Source organism: Haliotis cracherodii, unplaced genomic scaffold (genome assembly GCF_022045235.1).
Source record: "Haliotis cracherodii isolate W230 unplaced genomic scaffold, xgHalCrac1.p SCAF_6, whole genome shotgun sequence".
NCBI lineage: Eukaryota > Metazoa > Mollusca > Gastropoda > Lepetellida > Haliotidae > Haliotis > Haliotis cracherodii.
In genome coordinates, this window is record NW_027266319.1 from 47,519,047 (window position 1) to 47,545,037 (window position 25,991).

The 25,991-nt window shown below is 43.8% G+C and overlaps 1 protein-coding gene across 2 annotated transcripts in view; it reads right to left on the reverse strand.

Moving 5' to 3' along the window:
• Nucleotides 1-25,991, reverse strand: part of LOC139444904 (cilia- and flagella-associated protein 54-like) — a 122,026-nt gene that overhangs the window by 1,440 nt on the left and 94,595 nt on the right. The window contains exons 49-63 of one of the 2 annotated variants that reach the window (XM_071225910.1): nucleotides 24,613-24,780; nucleotides 24,245-24,425; nucleotides 23,671-23,685; nucleotides 17,540-17,745; nucleotides 16,844-17,019; nucleotides 16,474-16,656; nucleotides 15,999-16,177; nucleotides 15,513-15,640; nucleotides 14,693-14,801; nucleotides 14,194-14,356; nucleotides 5,302-5,566; nucleotides 5,083-5,208; nucleotides 3,686-4,352; nucleotides 3,120-3,282; nucleotides 134-208 (exon numbers count right to left, since the gene is read on the reverse strand). In XM_071225910.1, the coding sequence (XP_071082011.1) occupies nucleotides 134-208; nucleotides 3,120-3,282; nucleotides 3,686-4,352; nucleotides 5,083-5,208; nucleotides 5,302-5,566; nucleotides 14,194-14,356; nucleotides 14,693-14,801; nucleotides 15,513-15,640; nucleotides 15,999-16,177; nucleotides 16,474-16,656; nucleotides 16,844-17,019; nucleotides 17,540-17,745; nucleotides 23,671-23,685; nucleotides 24,245-24,425; nucleotides 24,613-24,780 (2,804 nt within the window). The remainder of the gene's footprint in view (nucleotides 1-133; nucleotides 209-3,119; nucleotides 3,283-3,685; nucleotides 4,353-5,082; nucleotides 5,209-5,301; nucleotides 5,567-14,193; nucleotides 14,357-14,692; nucleotides 14,802-15,512; nucleotides 15,641-15,998; nucleotides 16,178-16,473; nucleotides 16,657-16,843; nucleotides 17,020-17,539; nucleotides 17,746-23,670; nucleotides 23,686-24,244; nucleotides 24,426-24,612; nucleotides 24,781-25,991) is intronic. The other variant, XM_071225911.1, reaches the window with a different exon arrangement.

Consider the following 25,991-nt stretch of genomic DNA (forward strand, 5'->3'; position numbering starts at 1 on the left):
AGCATTACAGTATTGAATGTTCAAATAGGTACTGGCCTTAATGAATTATAGTAAAATCCAAGATATTTTTTTATATTTGTATACTTATCCTGCATTACTAAAAGAGTAGTTAACCCGATTGTATGTGTCTCACCTCGGTGACAGCGTCCTGTTCAGGTGGAGATGCCAGCAGGAGAGTACAGTCATCCAAGCACTGTCTCAGGAGGCCCTGGTCATACACAAACATGTATCAGGTGAAATTATAGGGAATCAGAGTACTCCCCATATTTATATACTTATCCTGACACTACAGTATGCAATATTCCTTCTTGCTTTGATCATATAAACAGTGTAGAACAGTGTTAAAACAATAGTAACTGGAACACACCCTCCAACCATCTCGTAGACCGACGACAAGTGGATCCAAACGTTGAGGGGATGGACGGACGGGGAGGCATGACCTGTTGTGTCAGTCTATAAATAAGGGGAATACTCTGATTCCCTATATTTTTTAACTTATCCCTCCACAAAATTATGCAATAATCCCACGGTAGGATGGCGGGATGGGTCAAATGCATATCCTCATTTACATTTGAGTGGTCAGGCCAGAGCACGGACTAGACAGACAATATAACGATGCAACGCACGAACATGACAAAGGGAGATGTCCTCTGTGTCACCAGACCCAACTATGTTAATCAGCGGGGCGATAGTGAAAGTGCAATCTGCCAGATTTTTTACAATAAAGTCCCAGATTAAGCTAAGATGTACCCCCACACATGAAACACAGTCAAACTGGATTTGGGTGACGTCGAGAGCGTGCTGTTCACTGACACATGCCGCAGTGGCAAATGACAGGAGAAAAGCGTTTTTTTAAGTAAGAGGCACCAATTCTGCATCTGAGAGAAATTCGTAGGGAGAAACAAGGAGGTGGCGTAGAACCAGTCCCATATTCCAGGCCATAGGACAAAACTTGGATCGCCGATCAGACTTACGGTAACCCTGTAGGATAGCAGCAAGTTCAGGAGCAGTGGTGATGTGGGTAGAACAGGAGGTGCCAAGGGCCAAGTTAATAGCCAAGACCTAACTAGCAATGGTACCACCCGACAAATGTTTCATCCCTGAGTAGCCTAAGAAACCAGCTATGAATGGAGTAGACCTCTTGTTGACCAGGCCTTAGAAATCTGGGAACACGCGGCCTGTGACGAAGGTTTGGAGTAAGGTTGAGCACGAAGGTAGTGTTTAGCCTTAGGTTGAAAGGGCGTCCCTGTGTGTACTGGGTACACGGGTGGGTAATACACATCTGTAAGGCCTGAACAGCGGAGAGAGTTTATCGTGAATAGTTTCTCGGATGATCAAGGTTGGCATAATAGAGAGATGGGCGCGACCCAAGTCCTCAATATAGACTTGGCGACTCATAAGGAGGAGCAATTCTCTCAAAAAATCTGTTTTCAGCGGGCCAATCCATTTCACCAAAGCCTGGATGAAGGTGGTAATAAGGGACAAGGGTAATTGAGGTGCAAGGACGTGGAACATCCAAATGTCTTAGCATTGTCTGTCTCAGGTGGAAACGAAGCCCCATGTAATTTAAATCACAACAACATGATGACAGGTTTGGGGAGCGAACCCTCAAGGGCTACCTTATCCAAAGCCTGCTGCAACAGAGCAGGAATACCAACAACCAGATTATGAATTGGGTTTGTGTAAAAGGTAAATCTTGGGATCAAAGGGGCATTTTGCAGAAGAGAGTGGGACAGGCTCCTCGAATTTAAGGACATCCATGAGCCACAGGATCTGATCCTTAAAGGCGAAGTGCGCACACACTTTCTGTCTGGAGACGATGAACAGGATCATGAATGCTGAGCAGGAGATCCTGAGGCACAATCAACCCGTGACACAGGGGAATACCCTGAGGAGACGAGAGTGGTAACTGTAGTACCTAACTGACATCCTTGTCAGTATGAGCATCCTTAGGAGAGGTCACCAAAGGCGATCTGTCATGAGGCGAGGACAACAAGTCGGGAAATAGGCGTGGAAATAGGCGGTGCCTGAGGTGGCAAAGGCCATGCCTTAGGCAAAGGTGGCAGAAGAACTTGTACTTCCTGCGGGTAAAACAGGGTAGGCCAGGCAGAGGGCACTTGGAATGGCTGTGGATAAGCAGGGTGATAACCCAACTTCCAAGGCTGATAGCCCTGTACCTGGCATGTAAATGTGGCGTATTGCGCTGTAGTTACCGGTTAGCCCTTTTGCATAGTTAAGCTAGGTAAATGTTGAAATGGTTGGAGGATAAGTGGGCACAATCAGAGCATCGCTGGTCCAAGGAGCAGAGGGACGGCAGTCAGGTCAGAAACTGGGGGGATCATGAGCCATTATCTTCCCACGGCAGTCCACACACTTTTCGAAGAGGGTGTAGAAAGTTGCGTGAACTCCCGATACCAGCTACAAAATTACCACATTGCCAATAATATCTCAAAATCCAAATGATGAACATATCCACTCATGACTGTGGAGCAGAAGCAAATATGTCCGTTCACTCGGGGCGATGAAGGAAAGTGTGATGAGTCGTACAGGAGCATGCTGGGAGCGAGGCGGTCGGAGGGTGTGTTCCGGTGATTATTGTTTTAACAATGTTCTACACTGTTATATGACTGAAGCAAGAAGGAATATTGCATACTGTTGTGGTTGTGAAGGTAAAAGTTAAAAAATATATAAATTTGGTTTTAAAAGATTTGTATAACATACAGTGAAAAGGATGAATGTTCACTGATAATTTTCCCTCCATGATTTTCTCCCCACCACTGTAATACTACACGTATATCCAACTTATCCCACTGCACTCCATGATGGAAAACTTTGAGACTCAAATTTACTGCATACAGGACCCATACAAATTTGAAACTATGGCCTTACACTATCTACCTGATTTGGGCCTATAGGCAGGCGTGTATTTCTGCCTGTAAGTTTACTAAACTAGAAATTTACAGGCTCATACCTAGAATCGTAAAAAACATGACTGGCTGGTAGCAGTATACATGCAAAACCTAAAAGGATTCAGTTAATCTCCTGATGTAGTAATGCTGCCAATATTCAACCTGTCGGTACATTACTACAATATTACAATATTAGTTCCCCAAACTAACCTCCAGCTGCTCATCTCTCTGTGGTTTTGGGGAAAGAGCCTTGATCCTCTGTGTTTTCTTGGGTTTGGCTGGTGTTGGGGTGGCTGGGGTCACATCCTTATCCTTCTTGGTCTTATCCTTCTCTGTCAGGGATATCTCCCCTCTCTGGGCCAGCACAGCCAACCTACAGGAGTCACAGAGCAAACCTGGTCATGGTTGTGTTTGTAAGAAGCACCAAATAATTTTAGATAACAAGAGGTCACCCATAAATCACAAGACTCAACACCACCAAGATCCCACAGCACAACATCATTATCACAGATCAATGTGCTTTCAAACTGCACTCTCAATACAGGTTGTCTGATAGGTGCTAGAATTTGTACACTCACATTACCATCTGGTCATACTTGGTACCTAAGGTGTTGGCCCCCAAATCTTGGTTTACCCTAAAAGTAATCTGTGTAACCACCACACACTATCTACGTTTTCAAAAAAAATGAAAATAACCAATGGAACATAGATTGTCCAGCTTGCATAGGTTTAATATAGTCAGAATCAAAATTCTGTCAACATGGAATGAGATGTACCTGTCATGAAGATCAATGAGCTGAGGTTGTGACACCCACAGGAACCCTGGTGCCACGCCTGGACTCCCTGAACTGCCCTTCCTGGAGAGGGCATACAACAATATAATCCTCCTGTCCAGTGAACCCATCTCTGTGTGTGCTGGGTCACTTTCATCAAGGGTAGGTTGATGCCACTGCAGAACCAGTTCATTGTCTCCATGATTCACAATGGCTTCATCCACAGGTTTGTGAGGATTTGCTTGTGTTCCTGGGGGCAGAGGTCGTGGATCAAGGCTGCTGTTGTAAATATTCTCCATTTCAACACTGCTGCCCAGACTGAGGTTGGAAGTGTATGTCTTCATGGTGATGTTGAGATCAGTGCTGGTAGAGGGGACTGGGAGCAGTAGAGAAGAAGGAGGGTAGATGGCACAGCAGTCGCTGGCATACACTGGGAGGTGAGATGTCAGGTAGCCATGCATGTGACGTAGACGGCAGGACCACAGACCAGAAAACAACATGGAGCGGACAACATCATGGTTCATTGTTGTGTCAAATTGAGCATGGCTGATGAACCCAAGGTCAAAGTCTGGTCCAAGGTCACCTCCATTTACATTGACTGTGTCTGTCTGTGAGCTTGTGGCACAGATTGTAGCGGTACTACACAGACGTTGAAGGACAGTCTGATAGCCTGGGGAAATAATTCAAAACTGAGTTTGAACATTAAAATATTGGCAAAAGTACTGTGGTTGAACATCTGACATAAGATCCTACCACTAATTTTTAAAATGAGACAATGCTCCAGTGTGTGGTCTGTGTTAATTCAAAGTGTAGATGTTGTAGCTAGTGCCCAATGTAACACTGAGTTTCTGTGTAATTTGTGTAATTACTAACAGATACACATTATATACACCATCAAATTTGAGTTATGACTAAGGAAGTGGTGTCTGACTTGAATCAAGATTTCTAGGAATGGTAATTTGCATAACATCTTCCTGAGGCAAGGGAGTTAGCTGACTACAGAGTTCCAGTTTCCACTCTTTATTGTAATAAAACAGGTTTTACCTCGCAAAGTGCATGAAATCATTTGGGCAACATGATAAGATTTGGAATATGTTTTGACGCCCATTTGATGGTACACATGCTCTGCAAATCCAGCAATTAAACAAATTTGGCACGGCATCTGCCATGTTTATGAACCAGATGTTGATTTCATTACAAAATTTTGATTGGACTAAGAATAGATTCTTTAGTCCAGCCCCATTATGAATCCATAATTCCAGCCTAGTTCAGCAAGGTTGAAACTGAACTTTAAAAGACAATTAACTCCCTTGCCTCTGGGAGGTGTTTGCCCAACCACAAATCACCATTATTGCATTTTTTATTGCAATAATATCAAAATGAAGGCCTCATCATCCTACCTAGGAAGTGTATCCAGCTGAGGTCCTTAGCGCCAATTCTGGCTTTGTTCACCTGGTCATCATACGTGTCCACCTGCTTCACCTCCTGGGCATCCATAAGGGAAGATAGCTCTTCCTCTATCTCACCTGAAACAAAAAAGATGTAGTAATAATTCTCAATAAAAAAAAGGAGACTCCAAATGCTCACTGAAAACATTATTTGAAAAGAAAGCAACTCACTCTTGAAGATTTTCTTTTTCTCTCCCAGAACATAGCAGCTGATGAGATCAAGGGCAGCAAACTCTGGCACATTCTTCACTTCCTTGTCTCTCAGTTTTTGGGAGGTGACGCTGTTGTCTCCTACCAACAGCATCCTGGCTCGCTGTGCTGCAGCAGTTGCAGCTGCACATCGGATGGCGAGCCATGCTGCTCGCTTTTCTCTCTCATGTTCTGGTATACTAGGATCATCCTCCTTGCTTCGGGATTTGCTTCGTTCCTTCTTGCTCTGGACATCAAAGGGAATAGTCATGGTTTTTACAAGTGGATAGACTCTAAAAAATGCCGGCTGACATTGTCATTTTCTGTGCAACAACAGAAAAAAAATATTTCTAAGCACAAACAAAATCAACTGCATGTCATTCACAAAAGAAGTGTTTTGTTTTCATGTGTGTCTGCATGTTTCCATAATCAACAAATGTTCACAATTTGAGCTGTAATTTGATAGTCAAATGTTTTTCTTTGCTTTGACTTCCCTCACTCAGGCAGTCATTAATCAGTTGGTTATTTCATGACACCAAAAATGGCGAAACAAAGTGTGTGCATTACCCTGAAAATATTTAAAGTACACAATGTTATAAAGACATAAAAATCTACTTCCTCTGCCAGACACAAACCTTTCCTTCATCATTGTTGTCTTCAATGAAGTGCATCTACTGTGAGTGAGCGAGTTTATATGCTATTCCTCACTATTAGTAAAATCTAAACATTGTTTATACCTACTTATCCTGCATTACTCCTTAATGCATTTACTGCTTCCTTTAGACAGAAACAGAGCTGTGTGAGGTCTAGGCTGAAGAAAAAAAGTTGTTCCATCCAGTAGTAAAGTCGACCCTCCCACAGCTGCCATGTGATCAACCAGAAGTGATAATGTCAAGGAATCTTCATATTACTGCTTATCACACATACCGGTAATTACATTGCGGGAAGGCAGGTTGCAACCGGTAGGCCCTTAGATATAGTAATCAAGGATAAGCATACCAATGTAAAAAACATCCTGCATTACTCCTTAATGCATCTGTATCAAACTGTACGGCGGCAGGCATGCCTTCAGATTCAAGGTCGGGGAAGCCATATAGCACGTCATGGAGGAGCTTTGAATGGCTTTGAGGATTGGAAACCTGCTGAGCTACAACCAGAGGCCCAGACGATCCACCAGATGAAAGAACCGAAACGTCTGTTGAAGGAGGGAATGAGAATGTTTCATCCCCTGAGGCACCCCTAAGCCGTCTGGTCCTGTAGATGTACATCTCATCCTTGTAGAGAGAAGCATCAATGAACAGATGTAACATAGGAGCCAGCTCTGTCAAGGAGACACCTCATAAGATGTTCGACTCTTCCGTCCACCAACAGAGGTGAGTCGTGAGATGAGGCCGTATGAAATGTCCATGCAAGGTTCCTGACATCAGATGTATGGCATCAGGAACTGTTGGATTTTGCGTAGGTGCATTTGACCTCTGATTGTCAAATCCTGGGCGAATGTGATTGGGAGTTGATAAGATGGAATCATTTCTGACTTCATCCAAGTTGATACAGCAGGTACCTGGTACAGTCCTGATGAAGAAATAGGATGGCTGTGTCCAGATGGTTCAGGATACAGTCATCTATGTATGACTCGAACTGAATGTCCCTCTGCTGTAGGAAGGCAGCTACTGGCTTGGTGAGTCATGTAAATATCCATGGGGGCACTGAAATGCCAAAAGGCAGAACTGTCCATTGGTAGTGGACCCCAATGAACAGAAACCTGAGGAACCTGCGGTAGATGCAGGTATGCATCCTGCAGGTTGAGACTGATCAGGGAATCGTAAGCGTTGATACTGGTCCTGAGCAGTTTCAAGGTTGTGATGTGGAAGAATGGCGGTTCTCCAAGTAACACTCGTTGTACACGGCGAGATTGTAAATTATCCGCATCTTGCCTGAAATTTATTCTCGGGTACCAGGAAGATGGGAGAGTAGAAACCTTTGGCGTGTACAATCTCTATGGCTCTTTTCTTTAACAGGATATCCATATTGGACCCCAATGGCTGATGCTGCTTGCTGGAGTAGAGCCGTGTTGGGCAGAGGGTAGTGCAGTACATTAAGCATGAACTGGTCTGCCAAACCAATCCAATTCTTCCAGAAGAGGCCTAGTCTCCCAACTACGGGGCTGTTGAAAATTGGGACGACTTGGGTTTTTACAAACCTGTAGAGGTTATGAATTCTCTGATGAAATCCTCCTTGGGGCACTTATTGCATTTTCCGGGCTCAAGAAAATCTACATGACATAGTTGTAGCCAGTTTCCTTGATAAAAAATGTTACCACACAAAAAACTTCGTTTTTGTATGATATACGACCACCCTTACGGGGCCTCACCCCCCACGGCGCCTCATGCCAGGGGGAGCAACTCTCACCCAAATCACTTTCCATATGTCAAATGCTGACGGAATGTGGGGAGGTGGGTGGCCGTGCCCCAAGGAGGATTTCATCAGAGAATTCATAACCTCTACATGTTTGTAAAATTCTCTTTCAGATTAAATCCTCCTTGAGGCACTTATTGCATCAAGACAGACTCCCAAAGATAATGTAGGAAGTGGCATCCGTCAGCAACAGGTGTAAATAAATACATCGTATTAGATTATTCAACAGAATAAAATATTGAGTTCAATAAATGGAACCAACTTTATCGTGAGGCACCACCGTCGAAAGGCGGGGGCTAGAGACAGGGCGTGGTCGACCATATATTATGATAAAGCCTGTTTTTGCGGCTTGTCATAAGTTGAGAACTCGAAAACACCCCCCACCCACCCACACTTTTTTGTTGTTGAACAAGTGATATAGATCACGAGAGACTATAACCAGCGCTGAGCTAGGCCAGAGGGTCCCCGAGGATCGAAGGAGTGCGTGTGCAAAATACGAGTATTATCGAGTAGTAAGGACTGATATTTATCGACCGCAGAAGATAAAATCCGGACCATTACTGAGCAGTATAACCGGAGGACTGTCTAAAATCTTGAATGCTCAATTGGCTAGAGATGCAGAACTTTGCCCAGTTCGGAGAACTGACTGACCAAACCGAGCAAGCTTGCTTGAGTGAGTGAGTGAGTGAGTGAGTGAGTGAGTGAGTGAGTGAGTGAGTGAGTACGGTTTTACATCGCTTTTAGCAATATTCCAGCAATATCACGGCGGGGGACACCAGAAATGGGCTTCACACATTGTACCCATGTCGGGAATCGAACCCGGGTCTTCGGCGTGACGAGCGAACGCTTTAACCACTAGGCTACCCGACCGCCCCACGCTTGCTTGAGTGTTAGTTGAGTTGGTAATGTTTGATGAACGTACTTGGCTGGCTCCAAATAGCCGCGGAGCAGATCTCCTCAATGGGCAGAGCCGCGGCATACGCTTTTGACATAGCCACTGCTCTAACAGAATGAGCCTTCAACCTGGTAGGGGGGTCCCTGCCTGTAAGCGTATACGCTGTACAAATGGAGAGATAGATTGTTTGCTCGCAGGTGAGCCAGCCTTCCTACCGCTGCAACAGCAAAATAGTTGGTTATCCTTACGGACACCCATAGTTCTGCTGATATAGGCCTTGAGGGTCCTGCGGACATCCAAGACATGAGCATGTCTTGCAGTGGTCCCCAACGAGGAAGGCTGGGAAAGAGCAGGTAGCTCAAAAGGAGCCGTTCACGTGGAAGGCGTGTGCAACCTTAGGACAGGAATGTCGCCTACCCATCTGCCGGACGTTACCACCACAAGGAACGCCTTCTTCTAGCTCAACAGCTGAAGAGAGAGAGACGATAGATCCCGAAAGGAAGGACCGGACAGCCAATCAAAAACAATTGACAAGTCCCAAGGGGGACTGATCCGCCAGACTGGCGGTCGGATCCTGTCCACACCTGCTAAAAAGCGCTGCACTAATGGGTGTGCACCTAGAAGTGCCCCGTCGACAGGGACGTGAAAAAGCTGCGATAGCTGTAAAGTACCCTCGGACTGTTGATGCGGCCAGGCCTTCATCTAGTCGCGACTGGAGGAACTCAAGCACGGCTACGAGATCTGCTGAAAAAAAATCTGCAATCCCTCTATCGACACACCAGCCCGCTTAGCAGGCCTGTCTATCCTCGTTCTGAACGTTTGTCAAATCCCTCCGCGAAGCCAGTATTGTGTCTGCAACTCGTGCAGTAATACCGCTCTTCTGGAGGCGATTCCCGACAGTGGCCAAGCCACCCATTGAATCCTGGGATTCGGGTGGAGGGCCCCGTTCTAGGATAGGAGGTGCAGTTGTAAAGGTAACATAACAGGAGACTGAGCCAGAAACCTGAGTATGACTGGAAACCAGCTCTGCGCCGACCAAAGGGGTGCCAGGAGCACAAGTAGTCGCGCAGGCTGAGTGGCTAGCTGAGACAGGACCTTGGAAATCAGAGGTACTGGGGGGAATGCTCACAGAATTCTGTCCGTCCAATCTAGCTGAAAGGCGTCCGGTGCCACCGACCTCGGGTCGGGGACTCGGGAGCAGAACGTTGGTGTCTGGTGATTCACCCCAGACGCAAACATATCCACCTGGAACGACCCGTATAACTGGGAGATAATCCCGAATATCCCCAGGTCGAGCCTCCACTCGAGCGTCCGCACAGACGTTGTCCACCCCCGAGAGATAAACAGGTAGCACCCTTACAGTGTGCGTCGCACCATAGTAGGAACTGCCACGTCTCTTGGAGAAGCGACGGAGACACCGTTCCCCCCTGCTTCCGGATGTAAGTCATCGCCGTTTGGTTGTCCATCTCTAGACGAACCACTTGGCCGCGAAGCAGATCCGGGAAGCGTTGGAACACCATCCTGACTGCTCTCAGTTCTAGCACATTGATATGCAGTTTGATCTCCTGCTGGGACCATAGTGTGATCATTCAGAACGCCTCCCCAGCCGGAGATTGATGCGTCTGTTTGAACTGTGAGAGACGGAACGGGAGTGTCGAGGGGGAGCCCCCGGGACAGATTCCCGACCTCGGTCCACCACTGAAGGTGTGTAATGAGCCCCTACGGAGTCTCGTGATCTTCCGAGTTCGCCCAAAGTCGACGGGGTGCTTGTTGAATGGGACTCATTCTCAAGCGCGCCCGCCAGACCACATCCGCTGTCGCCGCCATGTTGCCCAGTAACTGGAGCCATGTACGAGCAATGTGACTTGCGCATAAGGAACTTGATATCTTGTGACAGAGATACACGTTCTCTCACCGTGGTGAAATTCGCCCCTAGGAACACTAGATTTTGAGTGGGGCTCAGATCTGACTTCTTGAGATTGACTATCCACCCCAGAGTGATCAGAATGTCTATCACTTCTTGTGTAGCTATCTGACTCTGGGATTGCGATAGAGCCCTTAGTAACCAGTCGACGAGGTACGGATGGCAGAACCGACCTTTCGACCTGGCCACTTGGGCAGGAATCAACATTCGCTTGGTGAACACCCTCGGGGTCGTGGAGATCCCCAATGGTAGAACCCTAAACTGATAACATCTCCCGTTGAGAGAAAACCTCAGGTATTTCTTGAACTCGTGGTGTATGGGTATGTGGAGAAGGGCGTATTTTAGGTCTATTGACGTTAGCCATTCTCCTGTGTCGACAGCTGAGATCACTGTTTGGTGACTAGGAAATAAGTCGAGTAGAAGCCCTCGCTTTCCTGTCCCTTGGGACCCGGTTCGATCGCAGCTTTCATAAGAAGTGCGTCGATCTCGGCACGGAGGAATTCCGCCTTCTCTAGGGTAGCAGGCACCGGAGTGTGCTTTATCCCCGGAGAAGGGGGGCGGAGGATGTTTCCACCGAGGCAAATGGCCATCCCTTAAAGTGGACCGGGTCCGGGGATTGTGATGTAACTGTCTCCCATTCCTTCAGGAATAGAGCCAGTCGGCTGCCTACGGGGACATCCGGCTTGAGGCAGTGGACCCCGGCTGTCGGCAGTTCGATAACTTGCGACTGTGGGTCCACCCGGGGCTCTTCGGGCGCTAATGGGAACCCTTCGGGTTTCTAGCCCCGCGAAAAAGCTGCTGGCCTCGACCAGCTGCCTTGCCCCGGCCCTGCCTCTCTTGCTCCTCCCGGCGCCTTTACCTGAAGGAAGCGGCTGCATCCAAGCAGGTGTGGACTTCTGACCCGGTGCATCAGCGTAGGAGGGGTCAAGTGCAGAGGCCCGCTTATGCAGTTTTAACGCTTGGTACCTCTAACAAGGCCTTAGAGTCTTTGATGGAAGTATACAATTGAGCGGCCTCTCGGACCACCTGCTGAGCCCCAGGGAAGAGGCTGGCACCCATCTTATACGGCAAAGCAAGCAGGTCTTGGCATGTGGAAGTCGAGTATTTAGATACCGACATCCACAGCCTGCGCATGCCCATAACAGCACACATCATCTGTGAGGCACAGCTACGAATAGCGTCCCGCGCAAGATGACTGAACTTCCGTTAGTTGCGCGGCCAACTCCGAAGAGTCGACCGGCCCCTCTCCCGCTAACTCCCTCTGTACAACCGACAGATACACGGAGTGTACGGACACACGGAGCTGTTGGCATGCATTATGATATTGCTCCTCGAATCATATGTAAACAGCCTTCAACCGACGGCCCTGCTTGACCTTAGTCAAGTTGGGGGTCTCCGACTCTGGCATTGGCGCAGCCACCTGAGGCAGTACCTGGACAATCCTGTCCCGCACGTGCCTCTGCACCCGGCCCGAAGCCGAGTCCCGGTGCCGATTTGCCGGGGGTGCAGGGGAACCCACCTGGCACTGGGCTAGGTATCCACTAGTGGAAGCCTCTGCCTCTGAAGAGGCGTCTGGCTCCGCTAGGGAAAATTGTGCGTCGGTAGTGCACGGGCCGGCGCCCTCCACCCCTCCGCTGGGGAGCGACCTCGAGCCGGTGCCGAAGACCGGTCTCGGATCATCCCCGAGACCAAGTGGTCTGCCTCGGCTGACGCCGGGCATAATACAAGGTCTCGAAGCCGCGTCCGGCACCGACAACGGGGAAGGCTCAGCCCGTAGCTCCTGTCGGAGCCGAGACTTCACCTCCTCCATCATCGACGCCATCTGCGACTTAAGTAACGCAGAAATGTCTGCCAAAGACAGTGCAGGAGAGGGTGCAGTGCTTACTACGGGGACCCTCGAGCCTTCTCCCCTGGCCCCCGGAGAGGGAGTGGGGGAGACAGTCTCGGCAGCTTTTTTACCCTTTTTAGATGGGGAGGGGGAGGTCTTAGCAGATCTCATATCTAACCCCGCCTTAAATAGACCTCTTTAAAGTGGAGCAAGTCAACTTGTCTCTTTTGGGGGCCCGGGGGGCAAAGGCAATGCCTGTCCTCCGCCAGACATCTAAGGCAGCGTTCGTGCCTGTCTTAGAACAACCCGTACACAGTTTGAAGGTCTTTGTGGAAAAGACCGTAATTTCTGAGGTGGGCGGGAAGGGTATTAAAGTGTGTCAGTGCGATGTATGGATCGGAAAGATACGTGCATAAATTGTGAAACTAGAGGCAAAGGCGTAATGTATAATGCGATTTGTAACGCGATACTAATAGCCAATGTCTTAGTATAATTATAACACCAAAGGGGGCGTGTTACGTGCGAAGGTGTAAAAACCCGTAAAAAAGGTAAGTGTAGTTTATAAATTAACACACCACCTTGGGTTTTTGTAAAGGAAAAAATTGTAGACCAATGCTGTATGATATAACAAAACCCCAAGCCGTTTCTAATGGCTTTGGTGTTACATGTATCAGCCCGTGGAACTACAATATGGATGCCATTACGGCCATTTGAATTCAAAGGTACCGTGCACGTGGCGTATAATTACAACTCTATAACTTTACAATGCGAGGTATTACGCCTTTGCAATGAAAGAAATGTACCATACATACAGTTTGGTCAGCCATGGTTCTTGTCGAATGATAGATTCTCATATTTTGTCTTGTGTGAAAAATCAGCACGTCTGTCTCTTACAGATGACATAAGGAAAGTGATTTGGGTGAGAGTTGCTCCCCCTAGCGTGAGGTGCCGTGGGGGTTGAGGCCCCGTACGGGTGGTCGTATATCATACAAAAACGAAGTTTTTTGTGTGGTAACATTTTTTATTAAGAAAATGAATTATGTCATGTAGATTTTCTTGAGCAAGGAAAATGCAATAAGTGCCCCAAGGAGGATTTAATCTGAAAGAGAATGGGAGATCCCAGTCAGGACATTCCGAGGGTTTATTGCCTACTCATCTTGTCCCCACCCCTGCCCTGGAATTTGCCACAATGGGACTGATAAGAGAGAGCGTTGTCTCGTCTGAAACTTGAGACCTTGGCATAGATGTTGGTAACCTAATCATAAATTATGACGCAGCCAACCACGGATGATGAAGGACCTGGCATTTGAACTCTTAATCCAAGTTGGACAGAGCCATGTAGCCCAACCTGCATGTAGCGGTGGTTTCAGTGAGGGCCGCCCTGATGTTATTCCTCAATGCCAGAGATGAGGAGGCAACAAGGGCTTTAGAGAGTGCCTGACCTCGCTTTCAATTATAAACACAACATGTGTGTCCAGTTACAAGCAGTAATATGAAGATTCTGTAACATCATCTCTTGCGGTTGGTCACGTGGCAGCTGTGAGAGGATCGGCTTCACAACTGGTTGGAATATTTTTCTTCAGCCTAGACCTCACACAGCTTTGTTTCTGTCAAAAGTAAGCAGCAATTGCATAAAGGAGTAATGCAGGATAAGTTAAAAATAATTTGTCCTACATACAGCAAACATAGCCAATATTGAATTTTAAGAATCTACAACTCCAATCCTCAACATTCATTGTTAGAATATACCAATACTAAATCCTAATTAGTAGTTTTATGTTTGCTGTTTCCCTGTCAGGCAAACATACATACCTTCAACTTCTTCTTCTGAACCTGAGAGTGGGATGAGCTTGGCTTGCCTTCATCGCCACTGTCCCCCACAGCAAGCTCCAGGAATGTCCCCTCCCTTGCCACCACCACCCCACTGCTGCACATGTAGATGAGGGCAATTTCCAGGTAGCTCTGTCGGATCAAACTGAAACACACAGGAGATAGATGTAGTGCATGTACTACTGGTTTCAGCAGTCCTCCTTACTCGTTATGCAGTTGAAGGACTTTATTGACCGACCATTTGACATAATAGTTCTCCTGTACAATTCTTTACTCTGAACAGGATCCAAAAGGAATATAAAAACATTGTTGTTATTACCCTCTCCTCCACACACACACACACACACACACACACACACACACACACACACACACACACACACACACACACTCACACTCACACACACACACACACACACACACACACACACACACACACACACACTTCAAAATATCTAACACTTGCAACGTGTGAACCTACCCAAGATCATGATCTGTTGCAAACGATGTTTTAATGGCCTCAATCAGAGTGTTGGCAGCAGCTCGGGGCTGGAACTTGCCCAGCTGAGCAAGCATCTTCTGTACTTTGCCTGCAGAAAAAAGCCTTATTCATCCTCTATCATCATATTGCCGATGTTAGTAAATTACAACATAATGTCCTTATGTCCAAATTCATTTGTGAGAATAACCAAAACCAAAACCAAATATTTCATTTTCTCAAGATGTCTATTTAATCATGATCAAATCACAGACTAAAACAAATTACAGTCGAAACCTATTGTCTTGAACTCCTGGCGACCAGAGGAGTGGTTCAACTTATTCAGGTCTCAACATATCTGACACAATCTTATTTTCAGCTATGGAGTAGAAGCATCTGGGCCCCATTGCACAAAGCGATCTTAACGCTACAATTGTGATAAGTCTATGTTAAAGTATGGGAGTTACGATGGACTTAGTGCTGGAATAGCTTTGTTGAAGGGGGCCCTGATCCATACCACCATATATACTAAGTCCTTTACTGGATTGCTCAGCCATGTTTCCACCTGTTTTTGTTTGTGTCCTGTCTTTGACATTTCGTGCAATGTCATGCTTGAGGCCATTATACTTGATAACAATTTTAATTTGTGCTAAGTTGAGTTCAACTTATCATGGTAAGTTTTAACTGACCTTCAACTCGTGGGACTATAAATTGAGTTCAAACTTTAAACCAACTGGGAATTTGACACATCCTGGTTAAATTTTGATAAATTGAGATCTTGCACATAGGCTGCTGTCATCTATAGATGTGAATAACTTCTCACCCATATTAAAGAGAATTTCTGCCTCCAGATTTGCCTCGCGTGTGACACTGACTTGTGAGATCTCCAGAGCTGTTGACAGCACACCGAGAGCCTCTGCCCAGAGGTGATGGTACTCCACATCCACAACACTGAAAGACAAACCCATTGAACCTGTTTACAATCTACCACTTCCCACCTCCACAGAAACATAACATTTTCTATTTCAAATTCTTTGCCTGACAGAACAAAAGAATATGACTAAAGAATTAAGTTCTTTTTAGCAGATGAAATGTTGGTATCTTAATTTGACCTAGTATCACCTCACATTATAGCAAGCATTATCATTTATTATTACATCATAGACTTCTGGAGGGATGGTCTGTATGACATTATTCACAAAATGAACCTTGGTGGTCTGTATAAAGATCATCCCATATGCAATCATTATTGCTAACAGAGTTACAACTAAACTTAAAACTAGAAAACTGATAGAATATCACTGCATACCCATTCCGTATCTGCTTGGCGGTATTCCTGGCCATTGCATGTCCAATTCTGAGTTTGACCTGTGAGAGGCGGAGACAGTTAGGGAGGTAGATGTTGTCCATGGGACTGACGGGGGTTGCCAGGTGCTCCTGCTGACCCATGGGATGGTAGTGCTCAATCCTCTCCCCAAGCTGCTCCATCTGTAGGCACAACATGATCAACATGCAGAAGTCTAGAAACTTTATTCAACAAATTGTCATCATAGTTCCACATATCAAACAATAACAGTCCTTACACACTGTCACATAGCAACCTCCTTACCAGTAAGGCTTGAACAAATCTGCTGAAAGTGTTGTACCCAAACTGTTCAAGTAACAGGCATTACAATCAATAAACGTTTCTCTGAAACAGTCTGAGTTTGAGAGGGGAACCAACTCACAATATGACCTTGACACTAGTGGAAAATATGTTTGGGAATGTAGATTAAGTTACTCACCTGAGACAGGACAAGTCTGTGCACATCCAGGTAGCTGTGGAGTGTTTTCTGTGTGACAGCATCAGAGTCCACATCCTTTCTGCAGGCTGCCTCCAAGTCTGTCTTCATCAACAGGCACAGCACCAGTAGACGCTCACCTTGGTTCGACAAACATGACATTCCACTCAGCAGCTTGATGGCATCCTACAAGAAAAAGTTATGTGCAGATGAGTTGGAATTTGGAAAGCACTCAGGAATAATTTAAACAGTTCTACTTGTTCACAGAGTGATTGCAATAAACTGGGTTGTGTGATACTTGAATCTATATTCCAATAATATCATGGTTAATCATCAAAAGGTTGTGTGGTTTATAGTCAGTTTAACTCAGTACCTCCATCAGCAACACAGTGTGTTCTAGATTTTTCCCCTCAATGATGTTGAGTTGTGCCCCCTGGGCCAGGAACTCTGCCTGCATCTCCACATCCCCACAAGCCTCCGCCTCAGACAGCCCCTCTGCACAGTACTGCCGGCACTCAGCCACATCAGTCAGCACCTTGTTCTCACTCCCTGCAGCAGACACATGTACATCTCACAAAGATCACAGCCTCGTGGACAATGAAACAATTTGTAGGACATCTAGATATAACTAAAACAATATCTAGTAGTCAATCGTCATCATGATAATAAAATATAAATAATTTAACAATATCTAATACTTTTTCATATCTATATACTTACTCTACATTACATATGGAATTATTTGATATATTATTATTCTATTCAGTTACTATATTCATCTGTTCATTGTGTATTTTCCAATTTCTGATAAATACCAAATATCATAAAAAATTTCATGACTATTTTCAAAAAACTTATAAATTTTCCCTGCATTAAAATCAGGCCACTAGAAAAAAATTGGTTACATTTTCAATAATCTGTTTTCAGTAAATTAGGCCAGAGGGGTGTTCTTTTCTACATGTCTTTTTGGGCCAAGCCTCCTTGCAAGGTGGTAAGGTGATACAAATGGCCACGTTTTAAGTCAGACAGAAGTGGAAAATTTCATGACATATACAACAAATGTTCTCACCTTTAACGTCTCCCATTCCTCGGACCTCCATGATGAGGCTGGAGACGAGTGCGAGGCGACAGTGCAGCCACAGACGGGTGTCGAGGCGTGACCGACTCTGGAAGTTCTGATATTGGAACTGGGTGTTATCAGAATCAGTCAGTTTAATATTTTCCACGGGAGGAAGTCGTCGAGACCCACTGTGATGACCCTTCATGGATGATGGCCTAAAGGCAAAAAGGGGAAATACTTCGAATGAAAAAGTAAGAAACGTATATTATCACAACTACTTTATCTTGAAATGTGACCCGCCCGGAGAAAAGGGACCTAATGGGTGCTGAGACACAACTTACTTCAGTGAAGATCGCTATGTATGTGGACTGTACAAAAATATCTTATGTTTCTCTCCTAAGTCCGTTATGTAATAAAAGTATTATTGCAAAACGTTTCTGCATAAATTCTACTTTCAATTCATCAAACATTATGTCTAAAAACTGCAATTATTATACAAACTGTTATTAGTCATGTATCTCTGTAATAGATATGAATTGGAGCTTGTGTATTGTATTTCTGTGTTGAGAAGATATTGTAGTTTTTAAATATTCCATATTCCTTTTCATTTTGATTTATCCTAATCTAAGTCCTTGTTGAGGACAATTACACAGGTACTTTTGTAATCATCAAACATTTAACCATTTTATTCTGGATTCTTTTAGATTTTGTAATTGTTTTCTTATTCCCGAACTAACAATTCTTAAACTGCAGGAAATAATTAAGCCATCATGAAAACTGACCCAAAGCCAAGATAAACTTGGTATTGGAATACTTACCCACCAGTATCGTGAGGAGGTATAGGCAGTGGTATTGACATAATGCAGTAACACTTCCTAGAACTGTCTCATGCTTGGCTACAATCCTTACCTTCATTGATAATACCCATGCTAACAGCTTCACATTGTACTGCAGGATTGATGAATGCCATAACAATCAGACATAGGTTAGTATGGGATACATTGTAACCATGTTTTCAGCCATCTGACCCTGCTCCCAATCCAACCCCTCCAGTAGAGACAATATATACCTAGCAACAACAGTACATCATTTTAACTTGAACTCAATACTATTTTTTGGCAAAATAACAGAACTTCTTAAATCAAATCAACAGACATTTTCAAATTATCATATTTTATTGTATTTCACCTGTAGTCAAGTTAGTTTTTGCCTCTAGTGTCTTGGCATTTTGACTAATAAACACAATAAAAATCAAATTGGTCTAGCTTGAGATATAAACATGTGGCAGTGAGTCAAGGCACCAAAGAAGAGTTTATCTGCCTAGTCAACATTTTGCTGCTTTTTACGCGACAAGCATAAGTGCCAGATTGTAATGCATACATACTGGACCATGTTCATGTGTGTATTCACATGTGTATTGGGTGGACTTGTCACTCATATCCACCTTCTGATAATGAATACGAGCCCAAAACAGGAGATGAAAACACTACGCTTGACACCATGCGATGACATGCAACACAGCCACACAGATCAGGGGAAAACAGGAAAACACAATTTCAAGCAGGACAGGAGAATGGCAAGATAAAAGGAATTAAGTTGAACCTTTTTCCGCAATATTGTCTTTAATACAGTTATAATACATTAAATAATTAAGAAGTATAGGTGTGACACATTAGTTTTCTGTAACACATGTGTTAGTTTATGACTGTACCTACTGATACTTGTTAGACATATACAGAACCAATATGAGGGAGAGAGTTTAGTAGAAAACACACACCTCCATTGTCAAAACCAGCAGAGTAAGTTACAGTCTTCCTATATTTAAACAGTTAGAGACGCTATTCCTGTCATACATCATGTACCTCTATCCTACAAATCGAATATCTCTTTCAATGAACCAGCGACCATCAAATATTTATAAAAAAAAAAATAATTCTAAAAGTAAATGAATGCCACTTTGCAAAGAGCAGACCCGGGTACCCAACCCCCTATTATCCAACCCTACCCAGGTACCCAACCCCCTATTACCCAACCCTACCCAGGTACCCAACCCCCTATTACCCAACCCTACCCGGGTACCCAACCCCCTATTACCCAACCCTACCCGGGTACCCAACCCCCTATTACCCAACCCTACCCGGGTACTCAACCCCCTATTACCCAACCCTACCCGGGTACCCAACCCCCTATTACCCAACCCTACCCAGGTACTCAACCCCCTATTACCCAACCCTACCCGGGTACCCAACCCCTATTACCCAACCCTACCCGGGTACCCAACCCCACTATTACCCAACCCTACCCGGGTACCCAACCCCCTATTACCCAACCCTACCCGGGTACCCAACCCCCTATTACCCAACCCCACCCATGTACCCAACCCCCCTATTACCAGGTACCTGCTGTAGGTCTCAAGAGATGGGTGCAAAATTTCTGATTGGGAATATAGTTTGACCATAGCCCTTGCAAATGTGTTTAGAAACTTTAGATACATGTATAAATCAATTTGGTCATATATACACTGAAGCTTTATTCAAACATACAAAAGTCTGAAGGAATGGGTACATTGTCAGAAAGAAATGTGAACTTTACTGACTTGTAGTGTAACCATGGAGTTCTAGATAATCTTTGTTATTTAACAATATATCACTCGACTAACTGTGCATTCGGTTAGTCCTCTGGGTACCCGGGTCCTACTCAGTACCTACCCGACCTGAGTACCCGAGTTACCCGTCCCAGCCCTAATATGAAACTTTGTTGCGCTATTCGTATCTTACATTCTCAGATCTGACCAGTATATTCATATCTGTCCATTACAGGGTTTTCTCTCCTGAAGTCAGAAGTTCGAGTAGGGGGTAAAAATGACTACCGGGTAATTAAAAAAGGTCACTCAATGTCATTTGGATTTATATCACATATGAAACAACAGTCCACCATGGAGCCATTTTATCTGCAGCAAAACTTCAGCATTTCTTGGAAGACAATAGAAGTTGTCAACTGATCTCAAGGCGTATATAGTGTGATGTACCCTGTGTGTGACCCTATGTACCCCTCGCCTTACACAAATTTATCTCACCGACGTTCATTCATACAGACCCGGAACATATGTCTGAAGTTTCACAGATCAAAATGCTTTGATGCAGCCATTTTGATGGCTAGCAGACGACATAAATGAATCGAGTTACTTCCCTTTACCCAATGCATTCTGATAAACATCAGTTCATTAGAGCTCAACAATAGTTATGCGAGATAATCAAGTTACCTACGATGTGTAACAACTGATTTCTCAGAAGGTTACATGAGCGGGCTACATGGGAAATAATTGTCCTCTCCTTAACCAGTCAGAAGCTAGTATTTTAATGTAAGGTGAGATAAAGTGCGTTATATTTTGGCAAAGTCTTTGTATCATTATATAAAAGTCTTCATTTTGGCAGATCCATTTAATAAAATAAAAATAAAATAATAATGCCCTACAACAATTTACCATTTCAATGTTTCTTACATATGTTGGGGTGTGGTACATTTCAGCTGGACACTGAGTAGCCCCAGACCATAACAAAGGGTGTAACTCATCAAATAGGAGAAAATATCATGTGAAGGTGACCATCTCATTGAATATGCTATTTATGAACATCTTATGGAATATTTGGTTAACCTACATTTATTTCAGACAGGACAGAAGAACTATATTACATGGGTTTTTTCCCCTTTCAGATGTACACTATAGTAAGTGAGTATATAGATGTGCTATCAAGTGCCGTCTGTTCCAGAGAGTACCAGTCATGTGACAGTGATGAGAGACAAGTTAAGGTGACACAACAGTGATGGTGATGTGAGAGATGAACCAGTGATCAATCTCTTTAATATCAGATCTTAGTGCTCACTTCTGTAACTCAAAGATATGAGGACATCCCAAAACTGTTCATGTCAGAATGACCTTTCTCGAACTTTGAGAAACCTGTGAAATGACTAACAAGAAGTTGACAGTAGCTCATCAGAAAGCGGCTTTCTCACACTCTATGGCACAAGTTTCAAACTGACGATTTCCATTTCTGACTATGCTTTGAATAATAGTTTAACAAAGTTCTCCCTACAAATTGAACAAAAGAACATTCTGAAATGACCGATATTGTTTGGCAGTACTTCCAATGGGCTATGGAAGGTCTCTTCCATTTCAAATGTGTATCCCATTGAAGCCAGAGAAAGACAATGATATTGACGGACCCAGTCATACAGCCCTTAACTGTCATTTGGAATACCTCATGTTAATCTTTCCAAGGTTGCATCATTGAAAACACAAGCTGACTGTCACTTTACTGATCTAGTAAGCAACGCTCTGATAGGTCGGATTAAAGGTAATTCTGACGTGACCTTAATGGGATGTCCTCTGACCTTTGTCTTGGGGTAGTGAGAAATATGATATGATTTTAATGAGATTGACCTGTGATGGAACAGTGATATGATAAAACTGATACAGTGAGAGATGATCCAGTGATGGAACAGTGATGTGAGAGAACTGATACAGTGAGAGATGATCCAGTGATGTGATAAAACTGATACAGTGAGAGATGATCCAGTGATGAAATAGTAATGTGAGAGAACTGATACAGTGAGAGATGATCCAGTGATGGAACAGTGATGTGATAGAACTGATACAATGAGAGATGAACCAGTGATGTAAGAGAACTGATACAGTGAGAGATGATCCAGTGATGGAACAGTGATGTGAGAGAACTGATACAGTGAGATATGATCCAGTGATGGAACAGTGATGTGAGAGAACTGATACAGTGACAGATGAACCAGTGATGGAACAGTGATGTGAGAGAACTGATACAGTGAGAGATGATCCAGTGATGGAACAGTGATGTGAGAGAACTGATACAGTGAGAGATGATCCAGTGATGGAACAGTGATGTGAGAGAACTGATACAGTGAGAGATGATCCAGTGATGGAACAGTGATGTGATAGAACTGATACAGTGAGAGATGATCCAGTGATGGAACAGTGATGTGATAGAACTGATACAGTGAGAGATGAACCAGTGATGGAACAGTGATGTGAGAGAACTGATACAGTGAGAGATGATCCAGTGATGGAACAGTGATGTGATAGAACTGATACAGTGAGAGATGATCCAGTGATGGAACAGTGATGTGAGAGAACTGATACAGTGAGAGATGATCCAGTGATGGAACAGTGATGTAAGAGAACTGATACAGTGAGAGATGATCCAGTGATGGAACGGTGATGTGATAGAACTGGTACAGTGAGAGATGATCCAGTGATGAAACAGTGATGTGAGAGAACTGGTACAGTGAGAGATGATCCAGCGGTGAAACAGTGATGTGATAGAACTGATACAGTGAGAGATGATCCAGTGATGTAAGAGAACTGATACAGTGAGAGATGATCCAGTGACGGAACGGTGATGGAACGGTGATGGAACAGTGATGTAAGAGAACTGATACAATGAGAGATGAACCAGTGATGGAACAGTGATGTAAGAGAACTGATACAATGAGAGATGAACCAGTGATGTTACAGTGATGTAAGAGAACTGATACAGTGAGAGATGATCCAGTGATGGAACAGTGATGTGAGAGAACTGATACAATGAGAGATGAACCAGTGATGGAACAGTGATGTAAGAGAACTGATACAATGAGAGATGAACCAGTGATGGAACAGTGATGTAAGAGAACTGATACAATGAGAGATGAACCAGTGATGGAACAGTGATGTAAGAGAACTGATACAGTGAGAGATGAACCAGTGATGGAACAGTGATGTAAGAGAACTGATACAATGAGAGATGATCCAGTGATGGAACAGTGATGTAAGAGAACTGATACAATGAGAGATGATCCAGTGATGGAACAGTGATGTGAGAGAACTGATACAATGAGAGATGAACCAGTGATGGAACAGTGATGTAAGAGAACTGATACAGTGAGAGATGATCCAGTGATGGAACAGTGATGTAAGAGAACTGATACAGTGAGAGATGAATCAGTGATGGAACAGTGATGGAATGGTGATGGAACAATGATGGAACGATGATGTAACAGCGATGAGAGTGGAAGTGAGAGAGAATTGTCTCAACAGTGACATGAAGAATGCTTAAATAAACATTTACCTGCGTTGCCATTCCCTGGAAGATTTAATATATCATGGTTTGAATATCAACATGTCATCTTAACCCTTCATCTTCGAGATGCTATTGGCAACATTTCCTGATTGAAAATGATCAACAAATACACAAACATGTACTCATACAATAGAATTTGTTTCAAGTTTGAATTCTGGGCTTGAAAATGATGAGTAGATGTGCATGGTATATGATATGTTTATGTTTTAATTTATTATAAATCACAACTTCAATCAACAAAACACATTAGTTGCATCCCACTGCACTGCCAGTTGAAGCAGTGTTACAGGTTGTGATATTATGAAGCAAGATATATATGTATATGCACAAACAACGCTTCACTGTGATAGGTAAATCACTCCAAAACAACAGTACTCCCTGCTTAGTATAACAAGGTATACACAGACTATGTTGAACTAAATATCTTTGAGATTATTATCTTCAGAAATTTGTTTGGATGTAAGATGTCAGATTAAAAAGGTACTCTGGGAAGTAGGATACAAAATACCACAGAGTCTCAACTGTATCCCACTCTCCCTATCTGACCACATCATGGTTTTACCTGGGTGGTGGAGGTGTATCTTTCTTGGCTTGAAAGAGCTCAGAGCTCTGCAGCATCTTGAGAGCAGAAAGCACAATCCGTGCTGCAAGAGGTGCATGGTGCTTCTGACGAGCAATGGCTGCCTGCTCGAGTTTACACAGAACCACAAGCTCTAACTCAGCGGCTGACAACGATGAGAGTCCTGTTGTCATCAAACACAGGTATTACAGGATGAAAGTTTTAAATGTATGTACAATATAAGTCATATCAATGTATATATGAACCGCCTATTCTTAGTAACAATAAAATAATGTTCTGAGCCTTAAATTTAGCACTTATATGTCAGAGTGTCACAAGTTACACAAAGTAAATCACAGTGACCACTGAACCTGCTTTGTCGTTCTCAGCATTCTCAACGATGACCTCGGATATAGTCGACACCATCTTCTCCGCCACAGACAGCAGCGTTCCCTTCACTGCGTCCACTGTCATAGATTTCTTGCTCTCGGTGAAGCGGCGACTACACCCACCCACAGTCTCATCACTGTCCTCATCAACTGCAGCAAGAATCACATAGTCATTTCAGCTGGACATTGACCATTAACAGGCCGACCTCGTCAAATTTGAGAAAATCTCATGGGAAGAAGGTGACACCTCCCACTGAATACATTATCAATGAAATAATGTTGGCTCTACTCTTATGTGTAGTGTAATAAAGCCCATTCCTTGTGCTTCAACTATAATAGTTCAGGGCAGAGCTATACTTTATTACACTACACAAACGTTCAGAGCAAACTTATTACTTTCTAAGACATTGAATTTAAGACTTACCTTGTGTTTACTTTTTGGAAATGGGTTTAAAATGAAACTGATAGGCTTTTCCATCTGCTGGTAATTGCCTGCACCCTTACATTAAGAGACTAACTATGTTGTACTCTTAAATATAATAAAAAAACACTAAAATGTGTAGTTTATGGTTAAATCAGTTATTAGTTTTTGTTATTATCAGTTCAGTGTGTGATCCATCATCTCATCAAGTAATCAGTAGAATACAAATATATTCAGCAAATTTTAAGAAACAACAGTCAAAGACTGTTGTGTCGAAGTTGAATGGCCGTATATAAGTACTTCGAGTTTTCCACGGTCGACATAACCAAAAATGATAAATAAAGAAGGAATACGCTCGGACCAAGCTTTTACTTCGAGACAACCGTAAGTTTGATACATCAAAGTTCGACACAACGGTGATTCCCTGTATTTCACTGATCACTAATATTGATGTGTATGCACCATCTTGATTGACATTAATGATAGAACATTGTTAGATTAGATAAGTTAGATTAAGGGGGTGGTATTTTGAACAGGAGCATGATGTCAGCCCATTATGACGTAACTAATTAGTGTACCGAACTCAACAAGTTACACTTACATAAATTTCCCAATATATCTTCATTCAAGTGATTATCATTGCACTAACATTATTTTAAAAGTTTCATGTCTCGAAGGTTAAAAAGTGAGGTACTGTTTTAATGAAAAGGATGGGTGCATTTAGTTGTCACACGATTGAACAAGTGTGTTTCTTATGAAACAAATCACCAAACGAGTTTGTAATAGTGTTGCAATACTTCTACACTCAGTGAATCGTATACATGGTCACCTACAAAACATCTAAATATATCAATGGATGCTGCAAAAAGTGAGGTATCCGGAATCAACAGACTAAATCTGATAATCAAGTTAACTTGGATTTAAACCCAGAACTAGGTGA